We start from the raw sequence: 19,300 nt of genomic DNA, 5'->3' as shown, positions 1-19,300 counted from the left end.
CCACCAGGCCTTACAAGAGCTCCTGAAGGAAGCACTAAACATGGAAAGGAAAAACCGGTACCAGCCACTGCAAAAAGATACCAAATTGTAAAGACCATCAACACTATCTATGAAGAAACTGCATCAACTAACGGGCAAAATAACCAGCTAGCATCATAATGACAGGATCAAATTCACACATAACAATATTAACCTTAAATGTAAATGGGCTAAATGCCCCCAGTTAAAAGACACAGACTGGGCCGGGTGTGGTGGCTTGCACCTGTAATCCCAGCACCTTGGAAGGCTGTGGCAGGTGAATTACCTGAGGTCGGGAGTTCAAGACCAGCCTGACCAACATGGAGAAATCCCATCTCTACTAAAAATACAAAATTAGCCGGGTGTGGTGGCGCAGGCCTGTAATCTCAGCTACTCGGGAAGCTGAGGCAGGAGAATCGCTTGAACCCGGGAGGCGGAGGCTACAGTGAGCCAAGACCACGCCACTGCACTCCAGCTGGGCAACAAGAGCGAAACTCCATCTCAAAATAAATAAATAAATAAAAAGACAGACTGCAAATTGGATAAAGAGTCAAGACCCATCAGTGTGCTGTATTCAGGAAACCCATCTCATGTACAAAGACACACAAAGACTCAAAATAAAGGGATGGAGGAATATTTACCAAGCAAATGGAAAGCAAAAAAGAGGCAGGGGGTGCAATCCTAACCTCTGATAAAACAGACTTTAAACCAACAAAGATCAAAAAAGACAAAGAAAGGCATTACATAATGGTAAAGGGATCAATGCAATAAGAAAAGCTGGCTGGGCGTGGTGGCTCATGCCTGTAATCCCAGCACTTTGGGAGGCCGAGACAGGTGGATCACAAGGTCAGGAGATCGAGACCATCCTGGCTAACATGGTGAAACCCCGTCTCTACTAAAAAATACAAAAAAAAATTGGCCGGGTGTGGTGGCGGGCACCTGTAGTCCCAGCTACTCGGGAGGCTGAGGCAGGACAATGACATGAACCTGGGAGGCGGAGCTTGCAGTGAGCCAAGATTGCGGCGCCACTGCTCTCCAGCCTGGGCGGCAGAGCAAGACTCCGTCTCAAAAAAAAAAAAAAAAAAAAAAGAGCTAACTATCCTAAATATATATGCACCCAATAGAGGAGCACCCAGATTCATAAAGCAAGCTCTTAGAGACCTAGAAAGAGACTTAGACTGCCAGACAATAATAGTGGGAGACTTTAACACCCCACTGTCAATATTAGACAGATGGAGACAGAAAATTAACAACAATATTCAGGACTTGAATTCAGCTCTGGACCAAGCAGACCTAATAGACATCAACAGAACTCTCCACCCCAAATCAACAGAATATACATTCTTCTCAGCACCACGTAGCACTTATTCTAAAATTGACCACATAATTGGAAGTAAAACACTCCTCAGCAAATGCCAAACAACGGAAATCATAACAAACAGTCTCTCAGACCACAGTGCAATCAAATTAGACCTCAGGATGAAGAAACTCACTCAAAACCGCACAACTACATGGAAACTGAACAACCTGCTCCTGAATGACTACTGGGTAAATTACAAAATTAAGGCAGAAATAAAGTTCTTTGAAACAAACGGGAACAAAGAGATAACATACCAGAATCTCTGGGACACAGCTAAAGCAGTGTTTAGAGGGAAATTGATAGCACTAAATGCCCATATCAGAAAGCTGGAAAGATCTGAAATCGATGCTCAAGAATCAGAGAAGCAAGAGCAAAGAAATTCAAAAGCTAACAGAAGACAAGAAATAACTAGGATCAGAGCAGAATTGAAGGAGATAAAGACACGAAAAACCCTTCAAAAAAAGCAATGAATCCAGGAGCTGGTTTTTTGAAACGATTAACAAACTAGACCGCTAGCCATACTAATAAAGAAGAAAAGGGAGAAGAATCAAATAGACACAATAAAAAATGATAAAGGGGATATCATCATTGATCCCACAGAAATACAAACTACCATCAGAGAATACTATAAACAACTCAGTGCAAATAAACTAGAAAATCTAGAAGAAACAGACAAATTCCTGGACACATATACCCTCCCAAGATTAAACCAGGAAAAAGTCAAATCCCCAAATAGACCAATAACAAGTTCTGAAATTAAGGCAGTAATTAACAGCCTCCCAGCCAAAAAAAGCCCAGGAACAGACGGATTCACAGCCGAATTCTACCAGAGGTACAAAGAGGAGCTGGTACCATTCCTTCTGAAACTATTCCAAACAATAGAAAAAGAGGGACTCCTCCCTAACTCATTTTATGAAGTCAGCATCATCCTGATACCAAAACCCAGCAGAGACACAACAAAAAACATTTCAGGCCAGTATCCTTGATGAACATCAATGTGAAAATCCTCAATAAAATACTGGCAAACTGAATCCAGCAGCACATCAAAAAGCTTATCCACCACGATCAAGTCAGCTTCATCCCTGGGATGCAAGGCTGGTTCAACATACGCAAATCAATAAACGTAATCCATCACATAAACACAGCCAATGATAAAAAACCACATGATTATCTCAATAGATTCAGAAAAGGCCTTCAATAAAATTCAACACCCCTTCATACTAAAAACTCTCAATAAACTAGGTATTGATGGAACGTATCTCAAAATAATAAGAGCTATTTATGACAAACCGACAGCCAACATCATACTGAATGGGCAAAAGCTGGAAGTATTCCCTTTGAAAACCGGTACAAGACAAGGATGCCCTCTCTCACCACTCCTATTCAACATAGTATTGAAAGTTCTGGCCAGGGCAATCAGGCAAGAGAAGGAAATAAAGGGTATTCAAATAGGAAGACAGGAAGTCGAATTGTGTCTGTTTGCAGATGACATGATTGTATATTTAGAAAACCCCATCGTCTCAACCCAAAATCTCCTTAAGCTGATAAGCAACTTCAGCAAGTCTCAGGATACAAAATCAATGTGCAAAAACCACAAGCATTCCTATACACCAATAACAGATTAACAGAGAGCCAAATCATGAGTGAACTCTCATTCACAACTGCTACAAAGAAAATAAAATACCTAGGAATCCAACTTACAAGGGATGTGAAGGACCTCTTCAAGGAGAACTACAAACCACTGCTCAAGGAAATAAGAGAGGAAACAAACAAATGGAAAAATATTCCATGCTCATGGATAGGAAGAATCAATATTATGAAAATGGCCACACTTCCCAAAGTAATTTATAGATTCAATGCTATCCCCATCAAGCTACCACTGACTTTCTTCACAGAATTAAAAAAAAAAACTACTTTAAATTTCATATGGAACCAAAAAAGAGCCCTCATAGCCAAGACAACCTAAGCAAAAAAAAAAAAAAAAAAAAAAAAAACCAAGCTGGAGGCATCATGCTACCTGACTTCAAACTATACTACAAGGCTATAGTAATCAAAACAGCATGGTACTGGTACCAAAACAGATATATAGACCAATGGAACAGAACAGAGGCCTCAGAAATAATGCCACACACCTACAACCATCTGATCTTTGACAAATCTGACAAAAACAAGCAATGGGGAAAGGATTCCCTATTTAATAAATAGTGTTGGGAAAACTGGCTAGCCATGTCGGAAACCTGAAACTGGATCCCTTCCTTACACCTTGTATAAAAATTAACTCAAGATGGATTAAAGACTTAATTAAACATAAGACCTAGAACCATAAAAAACCTAGAAGAAAACCTAGGCAATACCATTCAGGACACAGGCATGGGCAAAGACTTCAAGACTAAAAGAGCAAAAGCAATGGCAACAAAAGCCAAAATTGACAAATGGATCTAATTAAAATAAAGAGCTTCTGCACAGCAAAAGAAACTATCATCAGAGTGAACAGGCAACCTACACAATGGGGGAAAATTTTTGCAATCTATCCAACTGACAAAGGGCTAATATCCAGAATCTACAAGGAACTTAAAACAAATTTACCAAAAAAAAAAAAATCAAAAAGTGGGCAAAGGATTTGAATAGACACACTTCTCAAAAGAAGACATTTATGCAGCCAACAAACATATTAAAAAAAGCTCATATCACTGGTCATTAGAGAAATGAAAATCAAAACCACAATGAGATACCATCTCACGCCAGTTAGAATGGCAATCATTAAAGTCAGGAAACAACAGGTGCTGGAGAGGATGTGGAGAAATAGGAACACTTTTACACTGTTGGTGGGAGTGTAAATTAGTTCAACCATTGTGGAAGACAGTGTGGCGATTCCTCAAGGATCTATAAACTGAAATACCATTTGACCCAGCAATCCCATTACTGGGTATATACCCAAAGGATTATAAATCATCCTACTATAGGCCGGGCACAGTGGCTCACAACTGTAATCCCAGCACTTTGGGAGGCTGAGGCGGGTGGATCATGAGGTCAAGAGATCGAGATCATCCTGGCTAACACGGTGAAACCCCGTCTCTACTAAAAAAAAAAAAAAAAAAAAAAAAAAAAAATACAAAAAAATTAGCTGGGCATGGTGGTGGGCACCTGTAGTCCCAGCTACTCGGGAGGCTGAGGCAGGAGAATGGTGTGAACCCGGGAGGCAGAGCCTGCAGTGAGCTGAGACTGCACCACTGCACTCCAGCCTGGGTGGCAGAGTGAGACTCCGTCTCAAAAAAAATAATAAAATAAAAAAAAATAAATCATCCTACTATAAAGACACATGCACACGTATGTTTACTGCAGCACTATTCACAATGGCAAAGACTTGGAACCAACCTAAAAGCCCATCTGGATAAAGAAAATGTGGTACATATACACCACAGAATACTATGCAGCCATAAAAAAAAGGATGAGTTCATGTCCTTTGCAGGGACATGGATGAAGCTGGAAACCATCATTCTCAGCAAACTAACACAGGAACAGAAAACCAAACACTGCATGTTCTTACTCGTAAGTGGGAGTTGAACAATGAGAACACACAGACACAGGAGGGGAACATCACACACCGGGGCCTGCTGGGGGGTGGGAGGGCTAGGAGAGGGAGAGCATTAGGAAAAATACCTAATGTAGATGATGGGTTGATGGGTGCAGCAAACCACCATGGCACGTGTATACCTATGTAACAAACCTGCAGGTTCTGCACAAGTATCCCAGAACAGGGAAGGGCAGGGGAGTGGGGGGAAGGGGGCAGGAAAGAGGAAGGCGGGGGAGGGGGAGAAGGAGTGAAGGGAAGAGAAGCCAGAAAGGACGGGGCAGTGGAGAGGGTGCTGCAGTCATGAAAGCATCAAACAAGGAAAGCCTATTCTACCTTAAATGAAAGAAGAATAGAAACGAATCTGAAAACAGGAGTTAGCAATAGCCTTGACTTAGGGCTAACCTCAATTAAAATGAAGGAAGCAAGTTTAACAGCACCACAGTGTTTCTGGCTATAAGATGGAGTAGTTACCACAGAAGAAGAGTTGGGAAGGAAAGTAAGTCCAGGGATGAAAAATTAGTTCAAGGTCATCCATGAGGAAGTGAGGTGACTTAAGAACATTCTAACAGCAAGGTAACCCAGTTCTAAGCTTTTTGTCTTTACTCTTTCTTATGGTAAAATAGTGCGTGCACACACACACATAGAGAGAGAGAGAGAGAGAGAGAAAAACTGCATAAAACATACATAGAGCTTAATAAATAATTATAAAGCAAAATCCAGGTAACCACCACTCGGGTCCAGAAGACAAAGTCACCAGTCTGCCAGGAGCACCCAACGTGCCCAATGAACCACTGCCTTTTACCCCCCGACACACACACACACGCACATGCACGCACACACATGCACACACACACACGCACGCACACACATACACACCCCCTGGAAAACACAGTGGAGCTCTGCCTGCTCTCCAGCCTGTCCATGTGATTCTGTGCCTTCATTATCAGGAGAATCTTCCTTGTAGCTGCTCATGGCTGTGGCTCACACACGCCCAGTGCTGCACAGCATCTTGTGGCATGGACATAGAACACTGCACCCCTCTGACTGCAGAGGCACATCTGGGAGCTTCTTTTTAGCTGTTATGAGCAGAGCTGCTCTGAGCATCCTTTCCCTGTGTCCTGATGCACAAGCACCAAGTTTCCCTGAGGATACACCACAGGAATGGGCTTGCTGAGCCAAAGGGCAGGCAACCCACAGGACTGGGTAACACTGAAGAGCTTCAGAGGCTGCTCCAAGTAAAACAGTGACTCCAAGTAACACTCTTGCCAGCAGTGGTGAAAGGTGCACTCTCAGACACTACCCCACACCTGGTCCGAATAGTTCATCAAAATCACTTAGAAAGCCTTTCCCCACACTCTCACACCCGTCCCTGGGATTCTGACTCCACAGGGCAAGGCAACTGTACAGAGCTCTTCCAAGAACTCTGCTGTGTGAGAACCATGGAACCACTGGAGAGTGCTTTCTGATACTCCACCTAGGCTCTCAAGGAAACCACTGCCAACCTGGGGAATGTCTGTCACTCACCGTCTTTCAGCTCCTGAACATCCCTGGGCTGAACAAAATCTGGCTTGACATTCTCGAACCACCAAAAAAGCTCCGCAATAAAAACCATAACATTCGGCTAAAAGACAAAAACAAAAAACCAAAGTATGATAAGTAGTTTATTCACACATGGTTTTAAAACTGCATGCCAAATAATTCGTTATTACCTTTAACACCAAGGGCGCATACAGCATATCTTCCAAGGTGAGATAAAAACATTTATTAAGATATTCATTGGAGAATTCTCTCAGAAGCCGAATATTATACAGGCTGTCGGCCATCGACGTTACCTCCTTTAAGCATATATCTAATAGACAAAAAGAAAATCATAATTTATTGTAAAGGTATTCTGCTTCAAGAGAAAGAGCGAGACAAGCATTCTAAACTGAAAACCATTTTACATGAAGGTAGTAATGAAGGTAATGACATTGAGAGATGTAGAGAGTATAGGATGTACAAGTAACACTAAGTATAAAAAGAAAACACTCAAGACAACTCCAGGAACCTCTCAAGTCTGAATTTGATGGTGAACATCCAGAAAGCATAACAGAAATCGCTCAGATCTCAAGAGTGGGCTTCCAAAACAAACAGCAACAATCACCTTTCACTTTACAGCAGAGCCCTGCTGCATGTAGTGAGTAAATGTTGAGCCGAGTTTCTTTCACCCATCAGAAACCCTCTGCACAAGGTTTCCGTGCTTGTAAAGGGCAGGGGGCAGGGAAATGAATAAAACGTAAAGCATCAGGCTCATCCACGCCCACTCAGTGATAACACAGGAATGTGACTAATCACAAAGATCAAGTGATAATGCATAGCCCAAGTCTCCTTCCATGAAGAGGTGGAGACTGGTGGCTATAGCATCTGCAGGGCAACTTTCCACTGCACACGACTTTGCAGACCCTCCACAGAGGAAGCACCAGTATGGGCAACAAGTCATAGGACCAAAGAGCAGGCCCCTCCCCAGTCTAGGCACCCTGGTGTGGAGTGGGGGGGCGGCCCTCAGACAAAGAGCCCTGCAGAGAGCACGGTGCAGCTCAGGACTCCGTGAGAACTGACTTGACTTTATTTTGCTTGTAAATATATACATAGTGAAAAAAGAGAATTTCAGAAATAACTTTTTACATAAATTTTATTTCTAAGGAAAAAGACCATTTTCGAGGGTTTAGAGGTACATACAAACTGGAGCCACAGCATCCAGAGTCATTCATGAATTGTCCTCCAGTCACCTAAGCAGCACTCATTCTCAAAAGAAACCTTTAAAGCTGAGGAACTGCACACACTTACACCGCTAAGGATGTTTCATTTTGTACCGTTCTGACCATCAAATGTTAACGTCTTATGGGCTTCAGATCTTTTTTTTTTTTTTTTTACAAATAAAACAGCTGAAGTCATCTCCATCTCCAAAGGGAACCCTTCCCACTCCTCCTGAGTATTCTACACACTGCATCCACAAGTAACACAGTGTTGTCTCAGCCTTGAGAAACTTACATTCATGGTATCAAGCTATGCCTCATTTTAGCAGCCAGTTTTCCCCCCAAACTCAGTATGATGTTTCCAAACAGATCTATGTTGATATGGAGAGATTTCTGTCACTCATCTTGATCGCTATGTGGTCCTCCACAATTTCTCACAATTATGACAAATGCTGCCATCACAAAGCTTGCGTGTGCTGTCTATGCGTGTACAGACGGGTGTTGCCCAGGCATACTCTGAGAGGGGACTCGCTGGGCCACGAGCTAGGCACGCCCTCCTGTGTCACCTGGCAATGCCCTTCTGCCTGGTTGTGCCTAGCTCCAGTCCCACCCACGGCACTCCAGAGCTTGCTCCTTCCCACCTGCACCGCAGCATTACCGACCTGTCCATGTCTGCCAGGCGGAGGGGTGTGAACACCACCTTCTCAAAGAGCATGCCTCTGATGACTGGTGTGGTTTTACTTTTTCATGGTTACTGGCCATGAAGGGTCCTATCCTGTGGACCCTGTCCATATCTGCCTTGGGCTGTGCATCTTTTTCTTACCGATTCTAGAATTCTTTCTGGACTGTGGTTACGAAAGGACTGGATGACAGTCCTTCATCAGGTCACATATGCTGCAAATATTTTCAATGGGTACAGTTTATCGTTTCATTTTGTTTATGATGTGCTTTTGTCACAGGAAAGTTTTACATTTTAATATGGTTACATTTAACAATCTTTTCTATTTGTGCTTTTTATAATTTTGGCAATCCATCTCTACACGAACATCATAAAAGTATTTTCCTTTATCTTCTCAAAATTCTTAAATTTTACTTTTCAGGTTTGCATCTTTACTCGGAGGAAGGGGTATTTCTGGCTCAGATGGGGTGGGGTTTTACGGCACTTTCCCATAGAGATGTCAATGCCGCCATGTTCTTGACCAGCCAGTGCGGCTCCCTCGGTGAGGCCACCTCAAAGGCACCAGATTCCCTGCAAAGCATCTCTTTTCTCGGTTCTACATGTGGTTTATTCATCTGGTCCATGTGACTGTCCCGGAACCAAAACCACACTGTTTTTGGTAATGCAAAGTTAAGCAAAATTTGGTATTTGTAGGGCACATACCCCGCACATTCTTACTCTTCAAAACTACTCAGCTAAAATCTGGGACAATTTAAGCAACAAAATAAATAATGAAAGTAATGAATTATGACCTATTGAATAAAGTAAGATCCATGAGGTCATCCAGATATAAACAAACACATGAATAAAGAAGCACGCAAGTGGGGCAAACGCTGACAAGATGGGAAGATGCACTGAGGCTGGAAGCCATCCACGGGTGGAGAGACCAGCAGGTGAGAGTCTGATGAGAAACGTGGTATTCACAGTCCAAAGCCTCTCCCCACAAATTACTAATGCATTCTAAAGCAAAAACAGCAAGCTTAGAAGTGGGGAAGGCCAGCACATGCCACCTGCACCAAGAGGTGAAGCTGGAGTCACCAACACGGAGATGTCCCAGTACCTTGCCCCTGAGGTGACATGCTGGGAGGACACACTGCAAGGAAACTCCAGAAAAACACACCAAGGGCCACTACTCACAACCTTACTCTTCGAAAACATCAAGAGTCAAGACAGGTAAAGGCTGGAAATGACTCCAGATGAAGGGAAACTATGAGGGGACGCTAGGCCAAGCAGGTGCTCCTGGGTAGCTGAGCGAGTCTGGACCAGGCTGGGGATCTGTGTGCCAACGTTAGCTTTCCCAACTTTTGCTGTGTTACTCTCAAATGGTTGAAAGAGACACAGAAATAACACAATCCAAGAGAATTTCTGCACTGCCTTGTTAATATCTGTGAAGACAAAAGTATTTACTGGACTGGCGACGAGTTTACAGAACAATCTGGAGAAATCACAAGTTTTAATACTGACTGGGGATCTAAGAACACTTGTTTCAGTCTTCTCCCAAGAGAAATAGAAAAGCATATGGATTTTCTTCACCTCTTTTCTGCTGCACTTACTCGCAAATGCCTCCCAGTTCTCATATGACAAGAGAATGCTCATAGGGAGTGGGCACTGCAGTGCAGGGCAGGGGCACAGGGCAGCCCTGGCTACGGCTCCCGCTACCTTCCTCCTGCCAGGCTCAGAGAACCCGCTCCGTCAGGACACGAAGGCGCTGCTGCTCCTGGGCCTTCACTGGAACTGCACCTGCCACGGGTGGGGTCAACAGCCTATGAGGTCCAATCAAGTCCCTATGAGGCCCAGGGCCATCATCAGAAGGGGGCAGTGGCTGCCCACAAGTGATTCCCTACTCCTACTGAGATGACCATAGAGAATCTGTTCAATTTGTGCTAATATTTTGCATAGGATTTTCAATCTATACTAACATGGAAAGCCAGCCTAGAATTTCCTCTCATAGCCTACTCAGTGTCAGGGAATAATCCCCTCTTTTGGGCCACTCCATCTTTTCCTATTATCTGGGACACTTGACATATAACACAGGAGCTGACAATTCCTTGAGAGTCTGGTGAAATGCCCCAGGAAGAAGCTGGTCCCTGTGGATGTATTTGTTGACTCCTGAGTCCGTTTCCTTTGTAGTTATGGGTCTATTTAGACTGCCCACCACTTTTGGCTTTAAAGAAGATTGCCCATTTTGTCTAACATTTCAAACACATATGGCACACAAATATTCTCAGTATTTTTATTTTAGTAGCTGCTATACCTGAATTCTTGATCAATCTTTCCAGATTATCTATTTTATTAATTCTTTAAAACAATAAGCTTTTAGTTTTACATATTCTCTAGAACTTTGGAATTTTTCTACTTTATCCACTTTTTGCTGTTAAATTTGCCAAAAAAATTTTTTTTTTGAGAGCAGGTCTCACTCTGTCATCTGGAGTGCAGTGGCACAATCACAGCTCATTGTGGCCTCAGCCTCCTGAGCTCAAGTGATCCTCCTGTCTCAGCCTCCTGAGTATCTGGGACTACAGGTGCACGTCACCAGGCCAAGCTAACTTTTTAATTTTTGGGGTCTCATTAGGTTGCCCAGGCTGGTCTTGAACTCCTGGGCTCAAATGATCCCCCCGCCTCAGCCTCCCAAAGTGCTAGAATTACAGGCATGAGCTACCACACCCAGCAAATTTGCCAATTTTTGTTAACTTTTATTTTAGGTTTGGGAGGGTACATGTGAAGGCTTGTTACATAGGTAACCTCATGTCACAGGGGTTTGTTGTACAAATTATTTCATCACCCAGAAATTAAGTCCAGTACCCAACAGTTATCTTTTCTGCTCCTCTCCCTCCTCCCACCCTCCACCCTCAAGGAGACCCCAGGGTCTGTGTTTCCTTCTTTGCGTTCTTAAGTTCTTATCATTTAGCTCTCACTTTTTTTTTTTTTTTTTTGAGATGGAGCTTCACTCTGTCACCCAGACTGGAGTGGAGCAGTGTGATCTCAGCTCACTGCAACCGCCACCTCCCGGGTTCAAGCAATTTTCCTGCCTCACCTCCCAAGTAGCTGAGACTACAGGCGTGCACCACCACCCCCGGCTAATTTTTGTATTTTTAGTAGAGACGGATTTCACCATGTTGGCCAGGCTAGTCTCTTATTCCTGACCTCTGGTGATCCGCCCACCTTGGCCTCCCAAAGGACTGGGATTACAGGCGTGAGCCACTGCGCCCGGCCTTAGCTCCCACTTGTTAAGTGAAAACATGCAGTATTTGGTTTTCTGTTCCTCTGTTAGTTTGCTAAGGATAATGGCTTCCAGCTCCATCCATATTCCTGCAAAAGACATGATCTCATTCTTTTCTATTGCTGCATGCCAAAATTTTAAAATTTTTATTTTACTTTTAAGAAGCTGGCTGGGCTCACGCCTGTAATCCCAGCACTTTTAGAGGCCAAGGCGAGCAGATCACCTGAGGTCAGGAGTTCGAGACCAGCCTGGCCAACATGGTGAAACCCAATCTCTACAAAAAATACTGAAAAATTGGCCAGGTGTGATGGTGCGTAACTGTAGTCCTAGCCACTTGGGAGGCTGAGACACAAGAATTGCTTGAATCCAGGTGGTGGCAGAGGTTGCAGTGAGCAGAGATTGGGCCACTGCACTCCAGCCTGGGCAACCAAGGGAGACTTCATCTCAATTTAAAAAAAAAAAAAGAAAAAGGCCAGGCACGGTGGCTCACGCCTGTAATCCCAGCACTTTGGGAGGCCAAGGTGGGTGGATCACCAGGTCAGGAGATTGAGACCATCCTGACTAACACAGTGAAACCCTGTCTCTACTAAAAATACAAAAAATTAGCCGGGGCGTGGTGGCGGGTGCCTGTGGTCCCAGCTACTCAGGAGGCTGAGGCAGGAGAATGGCGTGAACCTGGGAGGCGGAGCTTGCAGTGAGCCGAGATCACACCACTGCACTCCAGCATAGGCGACAGAGTGAGACTCCGTCTCAAAAAAAAAAAAAAGCCAAACTATTTGTTTTGAAAAGCTTAAGAGAAATAGGTCTCTGCCTATATTAGTCCATTTTCACACTGCTGATAAAGACATATCTGAGACTGGGCAATTTACAAAAGAAAGTGGTTTATTGGACTTACAGCTCCACATGGCTGGGGAGGCCTCACCATCATGGCAGAAGATGAAAAGCACGTGTCACATGGCGGCGGCAAAAGAGAGAATGAGAGCCAAGCGAAATGGGTTTCCCCTTATTAAACCATCAGATCTCGTGAGATTTATTCACTACCACGAGAAACAGTATGTGGGAAACTACCCTGTGATTCAATTATCTCCCACCGGGTCCCTCCCACAGCACATGGGAATTATGGGAGTACAATTCAAGAAGAGAGTTCGGTGGGGACACAGAGCCAAACCTTATCACTGCCCATTCCACTCCTTCTGCCTGTGGCCTTGGTAAGAGAACACGCAGCCCCATCCCCTACCCTATCACTAAGAGGCTACAGCCCACTGTCACAGCAGACAAGCACAGTGCAGGCAGTCCTGTGTGTGCCTCCCCAGCCTCTCTCCCCAGTGGCCACACAGCAGATGTGTGATTAAACCCAGACTGAGTCTCTGTACACCATAACTATGTAACCATCTTCCACAGCTGGGCTACACAGTATCTCTACTTACACTCCTTGCACAACTCTTCATTTTTCCTGGATTTAATACTTGGTTATTCACCTATTCAGTTATTCACCTATGTTATTGCCTCTGAGCCGGACAGGCCAACTGCCTCCTCCTGGTCTGTGCCTTTGTCCCACGTTCCTGGCCCATCCATGGGAAGGCTGGCACTGTGGATTTCAGCCTGAGCCTCCCTCCACCTCCTCTTTAGGATGGTGTGCGTGGGCACGCTCCCCAGCACTGGGAAGGCACCTCCCAGTCATCCTCCTTCCAGGACTGTGGCTGAGGAATCTGGTGTCATTGGGGCTGCCTGCCTTGTGTGTAACCTGCTTGGTCTCTCCACAGTTATTTGGGATCTCCTCTTTCCCTGGGGTTCCGGAGCTCCTCATGGTATGCTTTGCTATGGCCCTTCTTCAGGAATCCTGCTGGCCACCCAGTGGGTCCTTCCTACTTGCCACTCATGTCCTTGGGATATTTTTCTACATTTTGTGTTGACTAAGTTCTTTTCTCCTATTTTCTCTTCTCTTTCTTCGTAGACTGATCCTGATTTTTCTATCTTTTTTCCCTTATTTCCCATCTCTTTGCTTTTCTGGTTCTACTTTCTGGGAGATTTCTTCAACTCTGTCCTCTAGCAGTTCAGTGGCTCTCCCATCTTAGCAACCAAATATTTCCTTCCCAAGAACTGGTTTTTGGTGGCTCTTTAGAATTTGCCAGAGAATTCTAAACAAGCTGTAGCACTCCAACGGCTGTTCTGAGTCTGATGATTCTGTATATACTTATGGGCCACTATCTTGCAGACATCGTTTCCTAGAGTCCTGTTGTTGGTTCTGAGGTCCAAACCCTCTCATCTCTAACATTTTCTCCTGCTCACCTGCACCATCTCTGTTGATTTGGGTTCTCATTCAGGTCAGTGGCTTTCCTCAAATGTCAGGAATCTTTGGCTGCCGCTCCTAGTAAGGAGTGAGTCACCGTGAGTCTTTTTCCTGAGGCCGATTTCTGCAAAGAAGAATCTTTCCCTGTGTTGCATGTGGGGCAGGTCTTCATCATGGAGTCAAGCAAGAGAGACGGTGACTTCTGGGGCAGGGTGCACCAGGAGGAGAACCAGTCTCACCTTCGGGTATGAAGAATTTTACACAAAAGCCATGATTTCAGTGTCACCTCATCCCTACCTGCACCTGGGGTCTGAGGCCAGAGCTTATCTGGCTCAGTTCTCCTGAAGTGTCCCGCATCTACTGAGGGCACGTGAGGAGAAAGGCATCAGAAGCAAAGCGAACCTGAGCTCTCATTGCTGGAGACCAACTTTCAAGGAATCCACCCTCTGGAGACCAACTTTCAAGGAATCCACCCCCAGGCACTGCTGTCCACCAGCATCCTTGTTGCTCCATTCTGATGTCCAGGGTCCTATAGAATGAGCCTCTTTGCTTCCCCAGCTTGACACCCACCCCTCCTCCACTTTGCTTTTTTTTTTTTTTTTAATTACTTCTCCATTAGAGGACTTGTTCAGAGTCCAGATATATCCTAGTTTCATCCAAAATGGAATCTGTAATTCAGTTCCTTATTCTCCTTGCTTGGGAGTGACTTCGGACTAACAGAAATGGATAGAAAACTGCCCTTCATTTCTCCTTCCTTCAACTATTTCTGGGTTTACTTCTATGTTCTTTTTCTAATAACAAATACCTACTCAACACCAACTGGCCCCAGACACTATTTCAGATGACTGGGATACATCAGTGAGCAAAACAGGTAAAAGCCTGCCCCTGCTGAGCTCACATTAGCAAGTCCCACTACTCTTTCCCCTATGATCCATGAAATATTTAAATGCCTTCTCTGGCTTCCAGGCACTCAATCTTTAAGATTTTAGAATAACTGTGCATTTGTCAGGGTTCTCCAGACAGACAGAACCAGTAGGACATACGAGAGGGGATTTAATCAGAGAAATTTGCTCACATGATCACAAAGACAGAGAAATCCCATGACAGGTCATCTGCAAGCTAGTGAATCAGAGGTGGCAGCATGCCTGGGTCCAAGTCTGGAAGCCTCAGAGCCAGCAAAGCTGATGGTGTAGCCCCCAGGCCAAGGCCAAAGGCCTAAAATCCCCCAGGAAGCCATGGTGCAAGTCCCATAGTCTAAAAGCCAAAAAACCTGGAGTCTGATGTCCAAGGACAGCGAGAGAAGGTGCCCCATTCAGTAAGGGAGAGAGAGCAGAAAGGGAGAGTCCCCCTCTTCTGCCCACACTGAAGGCAGGTCTTCCTTTCTCAAGCCACTGACTCACACCCATCTCCCCTGGAAACACCCAGAAACAATGCTTCACCAGTCACCTAGGCATCTCTCAATCCAGTCAAATTCACACCTGAAATGAACCATCATTAATTCACAGGCAGGAAAAGAGGCTGCATCTTCTAGTTGGTGAGTTCTCACTTTACTGTACTGTGAAGAATGTACTGATTCTTTGGGATCTTCTGCAGTCTGACCTGTGGCCTTAATTGACTGCATGTTCTATAAAGGCTCCCATGTTTGTCTTTACTGTCTGTAAGTGAGCAGATTCCACAGTGGCTGGTGCACTGGATGAAGCCTGAAGTCCTCTATGGCCTTACTAAATTATCTGCTTTATCAATCAGTTTCTGTTACATAAGTCAGCAATGTGGCTCTATCCATTTCTCCTTGTAACTCTGCCATTTTGTTTGTTTGTTTGAGACGGAGTCTCGCTCTGTCACCCAGGCTGGAGTGCAGTGGCACGATCTCGGCTCACTGCAAGCTCCGCCTCCCGGGTTCACGCCATTCTCCTGCCTCAGTCTCCCGAGTAGCTGAGACTACAGGTGCCCGCCAACACGTCTGGCTAATTTTTTGTGTTTTTAGTAGAGACGGGGTTTCACCATGTTGGCCAGGATGGTCTCGATCTCTTGACCTGGTGATCTACCCACCTCAGCCTCCCAAAGTGCTGGGATTACAGGGGTGAGCCACCGCACCTGGCTGTAACTCTGCCATTTTTTAAAATCCATTTTGATGTTCTGCTCTTACATATAATGAGCTTCAATACAGTCACACCTTCCTGTAAACTGTTCACATGATCATAATTGGCAATGACCCTGTATCCTTAGCAATTCACTCTGTCTTAAGATCCCCAACAGACATACAGGGCAGGCTGCACACAATGAAGGAAAAGTCAAATTTACGAACTAGAAAGTAGACTTCAGAAAGCATCCAGGGCCAGGTGTGGTGGCTCATGTATGGAATCCCAGCACTTTGGGAGGCCAAGGTAAGCAGATTGCTTGAACCCAGGAGTTCGAAACCAGCCCAGGCAACATGGCAAAACCCTATCTCCACACACACACACACCCACACACACACACACACACAAACACACACACAAATATAAAAGTTAGCCAGGCATGGTCGTATGTGCCTGTAGTCCCAACTACTCAGGAGGGAGAATATAAGAGATGAACACATAAAAGAAGGTCCCATGGCCAGGCGCAGTGGCTCACACCTGTAATCCCAGCACTCTGGGAGGCGAAGGCAGGTGGATCACCTGAGGTCAGGAGTTCGAGACTGGCCTGGCCAACATGGTGAAACCCCATCTCTACTAAAAATACAAAAATTAGCTGGGTGTGGTGGCGGATGCCTGTACTCCCAGCTACTCGGGAGACTGAGGTGGGAGAATCGCTTGAACCTGGTTAGCAGAGGTTGCAGTGAGCCGAGATCACGCAGTTGCATTCCAGCCTGGGTGACAGAGCAAGACTCTGTCTCCAAAAAAAAAAGCGTGCCAAGACCTGGAGGATGAAGAAAATCGCAGTACAGCTGAAGACCCCGACCCCGACCCCATCTTCTTTAAGGTGTCTAGTTCTCTTTTTAATGTCCTTCATCATTTTAAATATCCTGTTATCTTTCACCCATGTCTTGGTGCCAAATCAGCTGCAGTTCCTGCTTTCCCTGCGTAGTTTCTGATTTTTCAAAGAGTTCGTCTTCCAGTAGGGGTTCTCCTCAGTGGGCAGCCAGCATGCCCTGGCTCATGGAAACGTCCCTGCACAGCCAAGCTGTGCTTTATCCCTGCCAGGGTCCATGAGCTTCACTAGTCCTAGAATACTTGTTGCACTAACATTCAACTGGTATTCCCACGCCACATGGGTGAACACATCTCAACCTCCCTCTGATCCACCGTGTACCCAAGAGCTGCATTTCCTCCTTAAAGAGTTTCTCCTCCACATCCCCAGAGCCCAGGGCATCTGTCAGGCCTCCTCAGTTCACTCCTGGGCAGTAGATGGAGTTTTCTAGTCGTCTTCCCAAAAGGCCCCAGTCACAGCTCCTGACAGCACATAGGCCCAGGGCCAAACGAACATGGAGACCCAGGCCCAAGGGGCCCCAGGGCACCTACCTGTCCTCCACTCATGAGTTTTCACTCAATGACAGAGACCATCTCCTGGTACCTGAGGCTCTCTCCTTCTTCCTTTTTTTTTCAAGATAGAGTCTTGCTCTGTCACCCAGGCTGGAATTCTGTGGTGCAATCTCAGCTCACCGCAATGTCTGCCTCCCAGGCTCAGACAATTCTCCTGTCTCAGCCTCCCAAGTAGCTGGGACTACAGGCATGCGCCACCATGCCTGGCTAGTTTTTAGTAGAGACAGGGTTTCGCCATGTTGATCAGGCTGGTCTCTAACTCCTAACCTCAGGTGATCCACCGCCTCGGCCTCCCAAAGTGCTGGGATTACAGGCATGAGCCACCATGTCCAGCCTCTTCCTTTAAGTGCAGCTATATATTCGTGAAACTATTTTGTCTAAAAAACTATATTTTCTAGCATTTTTACACTCAGTAGGAACAAGATCAACGTCAGCTCAATCCACCCAGCGCCTGAAGTCTGACACAAATGTTTCCATATTAGTCTGGGGGGCACCTCTTGGCCTTGTATCTGCCTACTTCAGAATGAATGGTCCTTAGCAAAAGCTAAATCAGAATTCATGCTCCCCCGGCCCCTGTCCAGACACCCACTGTTGTGCTGGTGATAGTCATTCACTTTCTCTCTCCTCGTTGTTAGGGTGTAAACACCTGGAGGGAGATACACTGTCATCGGAATGTCCCCAACACCAAGCGTGTGGCAGTTGTTCATAAATGGTTCATACACAGATTCAATTTTGCATTAATTTTCCCATCCTCAAACTAAGTTCTAAGTGATTTAAATCAATTGAGGAAGGATTTACAAAAGCTACCCATTCTGAGACATAGGTAAAGTCACAAATACTTTCACACATTACTCAAATACTTTCAAGTACAATTTCTCTCTCCCTCTCCACCACCCCCTGCCCACCCCGCCCCGGGCTAAGGTGATCCTCTCACCTTAGCCTCCCGAGTAGCTGGGACCACAGGTGTGCGCCATCACACCCGGCTAATTTCAAAGTGCAGTTTTGTCATCAGATAAAATGCAGGTTAAGTATGAGCACATCACCCCCCAATTTTTTCATCTATAGGCTAACATCCCAATTTATATTAAGGATTCCATTTTCTTTCTCTCTCTTTTTTTTTTATATGTGGATCAATGTACACTATAATTTTCTTTTAAGCCTTTTCAGGGAAGCATTCTCCACTCACCATCCAGTTTCATCTGCTCTGGGCAATAATAGTGAATCACAGCTAAGAGAGCAGCACCATCACTGCCGTCTCTCATCAAATCCTCCAACAACGGGAAGTAGGGTGACTGCCTAGCAGAAAGGTGCTCTCGTCGATAGCGGACCTGCAGTTGATAAAAGGAAAACGGTCTCTGCATGTGATGTCTCTTCACTACCATATATGTTACAGGCACACTGTTAGACCGAGAATTAACATAACGCCTAATAGACAACATGGAGAACAATTGCAATCATCTAGAAAAAGTTAGAAACGTCTGGATTACGTACTTTGCCTGGAACATATATGTCAAGATCCAAGGAGCTGGGCTTCATGGCTACACTGGGTAACAGCAACTACTTGCTAGCAATACCAGAGCCAGTCTACTCTAAACTGACCTGGAAGCAGAGGCTGCCACTAGTGCAGGCACACACGGGAAAGGAGACAGAACACACACCTACACTACCGAAAGCCGACGCACTAGACACTAACGAGAAACAAGTTAAATGGTGAACATCCTGACGCTTAGAAGACCCAAGTTACTGTTACTTTTCTAAGTAATATCACTAGCCTCAGTCATTAAGAAAAACACAAAACAGCATTACCATTTAGTTTGAGAAATTTCAGAAGCCAGGTTAGACAAAATTTCTCATAACACAACCA

At 45.1% G+C, this 19,300-nt stretch overlaps 1 protein-coding gene across 5 annotated transcripts in view; it reads right to left on the bottom strand.

Annotated features, from left to right (window-relative positions):
* Nucleotides 1-19,300, bottom strand: part of CAMSAP1 (calmodulin regulated spectrin associated protein 1) — a 97,060-nt gene that overhangs the window by 33,603 nt on the left and 44,157 nt on the right. For 4 of the 5 annotated variants that reach the window (XM_055270403.1, XM_055270402.2, XM_055270404.2 and 1 more), the window contains 3 exons: nt 18,623-18,764; nt 6,662-6,801; nt 6,477-6,573 (listed from right to left, as the gene is read on the bottom strand). In XM_055270403.1, the coding sequence (XP_055126378.1) occupies nt 6,477-6,573; nt 6,662-6,801; nt 18,623-18,764 (379 nt within the window). The remainder of the gene's footprint in view (nt 1-6,476; nt 6,574-6,661; nt 6,802-18,622; nt 18,765-19,300) is intronic. The other variant, XM_055270405.1, reaches the window with a different exon arrangement.

Source organism: Symphalangus syndactylus, chromosome 3 (assembly GCF_028878055.3).
Source record: "Symphalangus syndactylus isolate Jambi chromosome 3, NHGRI_mSymSyn1-v2.1_pri, whole genome shotgun sequence".
Classification (NCBI taxonomy): domain Eukaryota; kingdom Metazoa; phylum Chordata; class Mammalia; order Primates; family Hylobatidae; genus Symphalangus; species Symphalangus syndactylus.
The sequence above is the reverse complement of the archived record's forward strand: the minus strand, read 5'-3'. Positions and strand labels throughout refer to the sequence as shown.